At 40.2% G+C, this 10,257-nt stretch overlaps 1 protein-coding gene across 4 annotated transcripts in view; it reads left to right on the forward strand.

Moving 5' to 3' along the window:
* The window catches only part of FKBP15 (FKBP prolyl isomerase family member 15), a 118,807-nt gene that overhangs the window by 41,365 nt on the left and 67,185 nt on the right, over nucleotides 1-10,257 (forward strand). For all 4 annotated transcript variants that reach the window (XM_077475119.1, XM_077475137.1, XM_077475127.1 and 1 more), the window contains exons 7-10: nucleotides 1,795-1,944; nucleotides 3,608-3,676; nucleotides 3,922-4,065; nucleotides 5,682-5,809. In XM_077475119.1, the coding sequence (XP_077331245.1) occupies nucleotides 1,795-1,944; nucleotides 3,608-3,676; nucleotides 3,922-4,065; nucleotides 5,682-5,809 (491 nt within the window). The remainder of the gene's footprint in view (nucleotides 1-1,794; nucleotides 1,945-3,607; nucleotides 3,677-3,921; nucleotides 4,066-5,681; nucleotides 5,810-10,257) is intronic.

Here is a 10,257-nt window from a genome sequence, read left to right on the forward strand (position 1 = left end):
TCAGCAATTTCCTTGGGGTGTCTACTTTCCAAAATGGGGTCATTTGGGGGGGGGGGGTTGTACTGCCCTGCCATTTTAGCACCTCAAGAAATGAGATAGGCAGTCATAAATTAAAAGCTGTGTAAATTCCAGAAAATGTACTCTAGTTTGTAGACGCTATAACTTTTGCGCAAACCAAAAAATATACGCTTATTGACATTTTTTTTACTAAAGACATGTGGCTGAATAAATTTTGCCCTAAATGTATGACTAAAATTTAGTTTATTCGATTTTTCTTATAACAAAAAGAAGAAAATCTATTTTTTATTATCAAAATTTTCGCTCTTTTTCCATTTATATCGCAAAAAATAAAAATTGCAGAGGCAATCAAATACCATCAAAAGAAAGCTCTATTTGTGGGAAGAAAAGGACGCAAATTTCGTTTGGGTGCAATATTGCATGACCGCGCAATTACCAGTTAAAGCAGAGCAGTGCGAAATTGGAAAAAGACCTCTGGTCCTTAAGGTGTTTATTGGTCCGGGGCTGTAGTGGTTAAAGATGTACAATAAGCAGGTCAGAATTGATGACAAGATGAATGCAGTATGTTATCAAATACTGGAGGAACATTTGCTTTCATCAGCCAGGAAGCTGCGCATGGGATGTATTTTGGACTTTCCAACATGACAATGATCCAAAACACAAGGCCAAGTGGACCTGTCAGTCGCTACAGCAGAATAAAGTGAAGGTTCTGGAGTGGCCATCTCAGTCTCCTGACCTCAATTTCATTGAGCCACTCTGGGGAGATCTCAAACATGCAATTCATACAACACAGCCCAAGAATTTACAGGAACTGGAGGCTTTTTTCCAAGAGGAATGGGCAGCTTTACCATCTGAGAAGATAAAGAGCCTCATCCACAACAGACTTCAAGCTGGCAATATGTAGTATTAAGAACTGGGGTATGTAAACTTTTCATCAGGGTCATTTGGGTAGTTCCTGTTGTCATTGTGATTTAAAGAGTTAACACAGTTGATTGATAATGAATGGCTTTAGCCAAACACTAACCATGAGTGAAAAAAGTTTTTTTGTTATTCGTATTCTCTGAATAATGGTCAAGAAATTATAAATTCTGCCAGTGTATCTAAACTTATGAGCACAATTGTAGGCTTATTGCGGTTTCATCTATTTTTTACCAAAAATATGTAGTAGAATAAATATTGGCCTAAACTTTTTGGATATTCATTATAGCAAAAAGTTAAAATATAATAAATATATATATAATATATTTTAACTTTTTGCTATAATGAATATCCAAAAAGTTTAGGCCAATATTTATTCTACTACATATTTTTGGTAAAAAATAAATGATACTATATATATAATAAAAAAAACTTCTCCTTCTCCTTCTCCTTCTCCTTCTCCTTCTCCTTCTCCGCAGAGGTAATCAAATACCACCAAAAGAAAGCTTTATTTGTGGGGAAAAAGGGACATACATTTTGTTTGGGTACAACGTCAATTGTCAGTTAAAGTGACGCAGTGCCATATCGCAAAAAATGGCCTGGTCATTAAGTGGGCAAATCCTTTCAGTCTGTAAGTGGTTAAATACTACCAAAAGAAAGCTCTATTTGTGTGAAAAAAAAATGATAAAAAATGTTGTTTGGGTTTACAGTGTTTCATGACTGAGTAACTGGCATTCAAAGTGTGAGTGCACTGAAAGCTGAAAATTAGTCTGGGCAGGAAGGGGGTATAAGTGGGCATTATTGAAATGGTTAAGCATGTCCTCTTATGTTTCCTTATTTTTACTCTTTTCTTACCAGGTTTGCATTGCCAAGTGTAGCTGCACCCCCTCTCTGGATGCTGTGGTATCCCAGGATCTGACACCTGGCGAAGGGCAGGCAGCTGATACGGGCGATCTATTAGAAGTTGCCTACACAGGGTGGCTGTTTCAGAACCATGGCATTGGCCAGGTACATTTGATAGCTTTGGTACATCAACAACATTTAGGTACTGTCAATTTGAGAAAGGTGAAATGAAAGCAATTTAAACTAAAACTTTGTATACTCCAGTGTAATTATGTAAGCTGGTAGTATGCAAGGCTACGGAAAAATGATCAAAAGGTAACGCAACAAAGAATAAGCAGAGTTGGAATCTGGCCATAGTGATAATAAATATCTAAGCTGTAATGTGTGGACTTCCGGGCCCGTTTAATGCTTGCAATTCTGTAAATGGAAACAGATCGCCAGAGACAATATCTCACAGACCGCTCACTTTCTCCGATGACTTTGCTCTCTCGCTGTTTAAACTGACAAAGCATCACTCTGTTGCTTCTGTTAGCAATGTTTGTTGGCATTTGAAATTCTGTAGCAGAGCAGATGACGATTTCCCATTAGGAAAGTTATAATTTGGTGATCTACAAATCGCCAACGTGTCATCGGGCTAGCATGTCTCACACTTGCAGTGTTCCTGAACAGCATAAAATTAAATATATATATATATATATATATATATATATATATATATATATATATATATATATATATATATATATATATATATATATATATATATATTTATTATACTGCATTTAACCACTTCCCACCCGGCCAATGCATATATACGGCCGGGTGGGAGATGTCTACTCCTAATAGGACGTTCAGGAACGTCCATCAGAAGGAGCGGGATCGCGCACGCGCGTGCCTGCGCAGAGGCGCGATCCTGATGCGCCCGTGTCACCCGGACACGGCGCATCTCAGATCGGCAGGAGGGCTCTGTGATTGGCCCTCCTGATCAAATGACGGCCGTGTCCAATCACGGCCGTCATGTGATGTAAACAAACAGCCGGTTGCTAGGCAATTGGCTCCTCCTCTCCTCACACAGAAGTCATCGCTGAGGAGAGGAGAGCAGATCGCTGCAGCCGGCTGATGATCAGTGAGTATGAGCTGTTTTTTTACAGCTTTTTACTCGCTGATCACCAGTCTAGTGTACACACAAATCACCACACAATATAAACACAATGTCCCCACACGTCCCCAAAACATACATGTCCCCAAATAATAAAAACACATGTCCCTAATAATAAAAACATGTCCCCCACATATGTCCCACTAAAATCACATGTCCCAATGATTATCTGCACACATATGTATGTGATCACCTGCACACATGTATGTGATCACCTGCACACATATGTACATGATCATTTGCGTACATATGTCCGTGATCACACAAACCAATTATTATACACTTAACGGAATTTTTTTTACCAAAAACATGTAGCAGAATACATTTTGGCTTAAATTTATGACAAAATTTGATTTTATTGGATTTCTTTTAAAATAGAAAAAAGAAAATATTGTTTTTTTTTCCAAATTTCCGCTTTTTTGCGCTTATATCGCAAAAAATAAAAAACGGAGTCGTGAATAAATACCACCAAAATAAAGCTCTATTTGTGCGAACAAAATGATAAAAATTTCATTTGGGTACAGTGTAGCATGACCGCTCAATTGTCACTGAAAGCGCTAGAGCGATGAAAGCTGAAAATTGGGCTGGGAAAGAAGGGGGCGAAAGTGCCCTGTATTGAAGTGGTTAAATATTGGGTAACTTTTTTATATTTTTTTGTTTTATTTTCAGATGTTTGACTCCAACTTACAGAAGGACAAACTATTGCGGCTCAAACTTGGATCTGGAAAAGTGATCAAAGTAACAAACTAAATTTCTTTGCTTTATAATGAATGATGATGTGTGTCATTCTTGTCATCCTGTTTTTGTTTCCGGGGAACTATTTTTTGGCTGTGCTGGCAAGAAATCGCTGTAGAAGGGTACAGCAGCCATTTTGATCTATGCTGTCTCTTTTGTGCTGCAAGTTTGAAAATGAATGTCAGCATCTGATTGTTTGCTATGGGAAGGTTTTACATATGTGGTATTTCTTTTTTATGTTTGGTTAGGGCTGGGAAGAGGGGATGCTGGGAATGAAGAAAGGCGGGAGAAGGTTTCTGGTGATTCCACCAACTCTTGCTTATGGCTCTCAGGGGCTGTCGGGCCGAATTCCTCCAAATGCCACCCTGCTCTTTGAGTTGGAAGTAAAAAGAGTAAGTACACTTGCAAGCATTCTGTTATACCCCGTGCCTTTTTATATCTGTTTCACAGCATGGAATGATTTTGCAATTTGCTGTCATATTGGTGCTTTGATATCCAGGAAATCATTTCTTTGACTGTCATTTTGCAGCAGTTAAAAGAAGTGAAGCAAGGCGTGGAAAAGAATAATTAATAATTTAATAACCTAACCCTGCTTTAAACTTCTCCACAACTTTATCCCTGACCTGTCTGATGTGTTTCTTGGCCTTCACGATGCTGTTTGTTCACTAAGGTTCTCTAACAAACCTCTGAGGGCTTCACAGAACAGCTGTATTTATACTGAGATTAAATTACACGCAGGTGGGCTCTATCTATTGGTTCCACTAGATTTTAATTAGGGTTATAAGCGTGAAGGGGGCTGAATACAAAAACAGGCCACACTTTTTAGATATTTATTTGTAACAAATGTTGAAAACCATTCATCATTTTCCTTCCACTTGACAATTATGTGCCACTTTGTGTTGGTCTATCACATAAGTTCCCAATAAAATAACTTTACATCTTTGGTTATTGCATGACAAAATGTGGAAGACTTCAAGAGGTATGAATAAATTTTCAAAGCACTGTATATATATTTCCATCGTGCTTACAAAATAAGTTCATTTTCCGATTGGTTTCCTGTGTATTTTTGTTTCTCTTTCCCCACCATGTGTTCGTTTAAAACTGCAATGCAACAAAGGCGAGGTTAGAATCTTTAACAAATTGTCATTGCTGTTTGTGCCTTTTTTTTTTCTTTTTCTTTTGTTCATCGTCGTCATGGTGTCACAGGAACAGGAAGTGAGGAGAAATTGCCCAGACAGGAATTTTTTTTTTTTTTTTTTTTTTTTTTAATCGAAGTTCTAACGCTAATCCACATCTATCCATGACTACAAAAAAAAAAAAAAAGGCTTTAAGCCTCAATGTTCACTCTCTCAAAATTTGATTTTATATATATATATATATATATATAATATATTTTATTATTATAATTTTTTTTTTTTTCCTAACTAAAAAGTATGTGGCTGTTTTCTCTATCAGGCAGGGCCCATTCACAATAGCAATTGGGGTGTAGTAAAACCCTAAAGTTGAGCTGCACGTTTACTTCCTCTCAACCGCTACCTCCTTAGCTGTAGTGGCAGTGGTTGTGGGTTTAGACACGCCACAGCTGTGGCAGGGTTTCTAACCTCTACCGGTTTTTGCACATGCCTCACAGTTATGTGCAGCGCAAGCAGTCTCTGCACCCTATTACAGGCTTCAGAACATCAAAGAAGGTGGTGATGAGGCAATACAACACCTCCTCACCGCTTGTCATATGCTCTATGAAGAGCAATCCAAACACAGATCAGTTTTCAGAGAACAGAGCCCTCACTGCCTGGTAAGCAAAGTCTAGTTCTTGGAGGGTGAACTTTAGAAGCCTATTTCAAATATTGTCATGAAAATATGGAAATAAGAAAAAGGCATTTTAATATATTTTTTGTTGCACAATGTGTAGTCCCTACACTGCTTGAACTTGAAAAAACGTGCCCTCACTTGACTAATGGCTCATGGTGTACTCAGACAATATGTTTTTTTTCCCCCCCCCTTGCTTCAGATGAAGCAGAAGGATGCGGGAACTGATCGACAGAGCGTTGGCTCCCGTGACTCCCCTGTATCAATTACAGAAAGTATTCCCGTGGAGACCCTTCCTCAGCCACCAACCTCTGTGCCACCCAAACCTGGGTAAGTTAAATTTCCTATGTGCTTGGAGACTGAGGGTCCCCTTTATCAAACTGCAGTAAATCAAATGTCAAGCTGCTACATTTCCAGTGAAAGTTAGAAGAAAAAGTTAAAGGGGAAACTCCACTTTCACAGGAAAAAAAGGAAATGATAAGATAGTGCATAAAATTGCGACTCAAGTCATATTGTAATTGAATGTTGTTTAAAATTACCTTTCCTTTCCTTTTCAATCTGGGGCTCTGTAATTTTCTGTAAAATGCAATATGGCTACTTGGAGGTGTTCTGTATACAGAACGCCCCCCATAAACATAAATTCTTGCTTGTGTGATTGACTCACTGATTTTCTGCACCAAGATACAAGTCAGCTATCAGGTATCCTCTGCTGCAAAAATGTAATTTTTGGTGAGATACTCCCAATAGGAAATCGCATCTAAAGGGATGCAGGCCCAGCATGTTTCCTCATGAGAGCACCTGCAGGTGCAGCAGCTGGTTGATAATTATGGCACCACTCCCATTAGATTCACTTACCACATAGACACAGAAAAACACACTGGGATTCCTTTAGAATAACAAAATGTTGGAATCTGCATCAAAGTTGTTAAAATCCTTGTAATTTTATATAGATCACCGAGAGGGGAATGTGTTGTGTGGTGGTTATTTTTTTTTTATCAACAAAAATATATATTTTTTAATGCGCCCCATAGCTCGCGTGCAGAAGTGAACACATACGCGAGTATGAAAATGGTGTTCAAGCCACACATGTGAGGTATCACCGCAATTGTTAGAGTGAGAGCAATAATTCCCCCTCCCCCGGACCTCCTCTAACTCAAAACTTGCAACCTTTTTTTTTTTTTTTTTTTAAACGTTGATTGACGGAGATTTTTAAGGATAAAAGTTAGCCACCATTCCATGAACGGGTGCAATTTTGAAGCGTGACATGTTGGGTGTCAATTTACTCAGCGTAACATCATCTTTCACAATGTAAAAAAAAATTGGGCTAACTTTACTCTTGTCTTATTTTTTAATTAAAAAAAGTGTATCTTTTTCCCAAAAAAGTGCGCTTGGAAGACCACTGCACAAATACGGTTTGAAAGTATTGCAATGACCGCCATTTTATTCTCTAGGGTGTCTGTAAAATATATGTGTGTGTGTGTGTGTGTGTGTATGTTTGGGGGTTCTGAGTAATTTTCTAGCAAAAAGCTAAAAAAATAAAAAAAATTATTTTAACTCTTGTAAACAAAACAAGTTTAAAAAATAGGCCCGGTCCTTAAAGGGGAGGGCCACCCTGAAAAACAAAAAAATGTTAAAAATTACAAAAAATCTAAAAAAAAAAAAAAATGAAAAAATATTTTTTTTTTTTACTTACCAGAAATGCCTGTTGCTAGGCACTTTATCCTAATCTTCCTCTTCCTCCTCCGCGGAGATCTTCTGTCTTCTCTCTTCGTCGCGGCGTCTTCTGGGTAATGAGTCGCGCTGTGTTCTGGGAACTGTGTGTTCCAGAACACAGCGCGTCCCATTCAGAAAGCGCTGCGGGACTCGCGCATGCGCAGTAGCTGCGGGACTCGCGCATGCGCAGTAGGAAACGGGCAGTGAAGCCGTAAGGCTCCGCTGCCTGTTTCCCTTACAAGGGATGGCGGCGCCGGGACCCGAGAGCCAAGGGACGGGTCGGCCTCGGGCGGCCGACATCGCGGGCGCCCTGGACAGGTGAGTGTGTTTATTAAGTCAGCAGCTGCAGTGTTTGCAGCTGCTGACTTTTTTTTTTTTTTTTATAACCGGCCCTCCGCTTTAAGTGGTTAAATATGCGTGCAGCCACAATATCGCCAAAAACGATGGTGCCCAAAAATCACTTTAAAAGCCTTTACAACTCCTCAGTTTGGAGTTGGGTAGTAGCTCTTGTGCCAGAAATATTTTTCTCACTCTGACGCTCGTGGCGATATGTCATATGTGTCGTTCGACCTCAGTTTATGGGGGGGATGGGGGGAGGGTTGTTTTTGTCAGTATTTTAATAATAATTTTTTTTTTTTTTTTTTTACTTGATTGCTTTCACAAGGGATTAATGTCTCCCCCTGCACTTTACACCATCTAACCAAGCACAAATGAGCTTGGTTAAAAGTGCCACCTGGCTGTGCTGGCCAGGAAAGAGTGCATCTGAAACTGGAAATGACATCACTTCCCATTTTATGGTTTGTAAGCAAGATTGAGGCATGGATTTGCCTCGGTCTCACTGCAATCTCCCTGCCCCAGCCAGAGGATGTGTTGCCGGGCACCGGTGAGTGCAGGACAGCCCAGGAACCATAGGAGGGGAGGATGCCCGATGCGGCTGGCTGTGTGAATGTGGTCAACAGCTATGGAGCAGCCGCATTATTCTCACTTTGAAGCCGGTCGCCGGCTGTACCAAACCCAAACAGGCTGATGCCTGCTGCTCCTTGTGATTTAAGCTTTCACTCTTTGGATTCACATAGTTAGGGCTACGGTGAGGGGAGCTAAAAAGAATGAAAGAACAATCAGTCTTTTATGAGCGAATATATGCTGTATTAATCATAGTAAGTACCTATGTCCTTTTCGTAGGCAACCTTTCTTTAGAAACTTCAGCCCTGGAAGGTCTTACAAATGACAGGCCTTTTTTTTTGCGATACTTAACTGCGGTATTTTAACTAACAATTGCGTGGTTGTGCAACGCTGTACCCAAAAAAAATTGACGTCCTTTTTTTCCCCACAAATAGAGCTTTCTTTTGGTGGTATTTAATCACCTCTGCAGTTTTTATTTTTTGATCCTGCCTAGTTGTTGCTTGGGAGGAGGGAGGGGCCAGGAGCACAAAAGAGGGAACTGAGAAGAGGGGGATCCAGGCTGCTCTTTTCAAAACTAATTGCATAGAGCAGGTAAGGTAAGAAGCCAGTAAAACATTGCACCCATGATCAGCAGATGGTGGGTGTAATTCCAGGCTCCTGCAGGTTGTCAGTGTAGCTGTCTGCCTGTAACCCAGATACAAGCAGACAGTTACTGAATGACAGGAAGCTCAATGAACTATCTAGAGCGCTTGTCAGCGCCTTGGTAATTCAATGAGAACTACAAACCATCAGCCACAAGTGCTGACAGTAGTTGTACATTGATTCACAGGGATCTGTGGAGCACCTAATGGCCACTCTCTTTTTGAATTGTGACAGCGGGCACAGGGAGAAGATCTCCGCCCCACTGTCTCAGGGAGGGGTCGGGGGAAGAGCAGCCAGATGCTAAACCTGTTACACCCTAAATATGGGTGTAACATGTTTAGAAAGCAGAATTTATCCTTTAATGCGCAGAATACATTAAGGTAAAAAAACTTCTACCTTTACAACCACTTTAACATTTTTTTTTAAATGCACTTTAAAGTGTATCCAAACCCAAATACCAAAATGTATTATATTGCAGCTTACCATCCCTTAGCTTGAGAATTGAAAAAAAAATTGCAGCCACCACATCTAAGAACATTTTCTGCAGGTAAAGAAAATACCTGTTGATGTTGCCAGAAATGCAGTGTCCTTGACATTTTGTGTGTGCTTAAAGGAAGGCATAAATCTTTTCACCTTTTCTGTAAACTACTAGACACATCAATCCACCATGTATTAAACAAAGGCAGGCAGTCCAACCTATGTGACAGCCATGGCTACCCCAATATATACAGTGGAGAAAAAAATAACAGACCTGAAGGAAGAGAGTGTATTTTTTTTTTTCACAGGATCAACAGGTAAAAGAAAAATAACGCAGCCACTACTGCTAAGTAATGTTAAGCTGCAATAATAGAATTGTTTTATTTTTGAGGTATGATACACATTAAAGGAGAAGTAAAGCCAAAGATTGTTTGGCTGTACTTATCCTATGGATCACAGGAGTGTAATTCGTTTTGCACTCCTGTGACCCATTTTCAGCCATCGGAGGGCTAAAGCCCACTGTCCAGCTGATGTCAGAGGCTATCCAGGTTATGATTAAGCACGTGATTTGAGTGTGAAATGCGTCAACAGCTTGCCCTGCTTTGCTTCTCTGTCTTTGAGGACAATAAAGGATTTAATTTGCATCAGTCCTGTGGCAGCCAGTTCTTCTTTATTTCAGAGCCGATCCAAGCTGGGTCAAGATCGCGATCATATAGTCGGGACCCACCCAGAAGCTTCCAAAACCTCTTAACGATTCACTGAGTGCCTGAGCCAGCTTCTCCCACCCCCTCCACAGCCCAGCGCTCAATTGAGCGCTGGAGGGGGGAAGAGTGGCGACTGACAGTCCCAGCTCTCTGCTCGGAGCAGCAGAGAACTGAACGATCAATTGCGTTTGATCGCTCAGCTCTCCGCCTTCAAGACGGACAGATGCATAATCTCATCGATGCTGCATTCACCTAGGTAAGTGTTAAAACAAAACCCCATACTTCTCTTTTAATAGTGACAACTATTCACACCATAATTCAGTTGCCTGGATCTCTCTC

Source organism: Lithobates pipiens, unplaced genomic scaffold, assembly GCF_037356315.1.
Source record: "Lithobates pipiens isolate NorthernLeopardFrog02 unplaced genomic scaffold, aLitPip1_a1.2 Scaffold_1, whole genome shotgun sequence".
NCBI classification, from domain to species: Eukaryota; Metazoa; Chordata; class Amphibia; order Anura; family Ranidae; genus Lithobates; species Lithobates pipiens.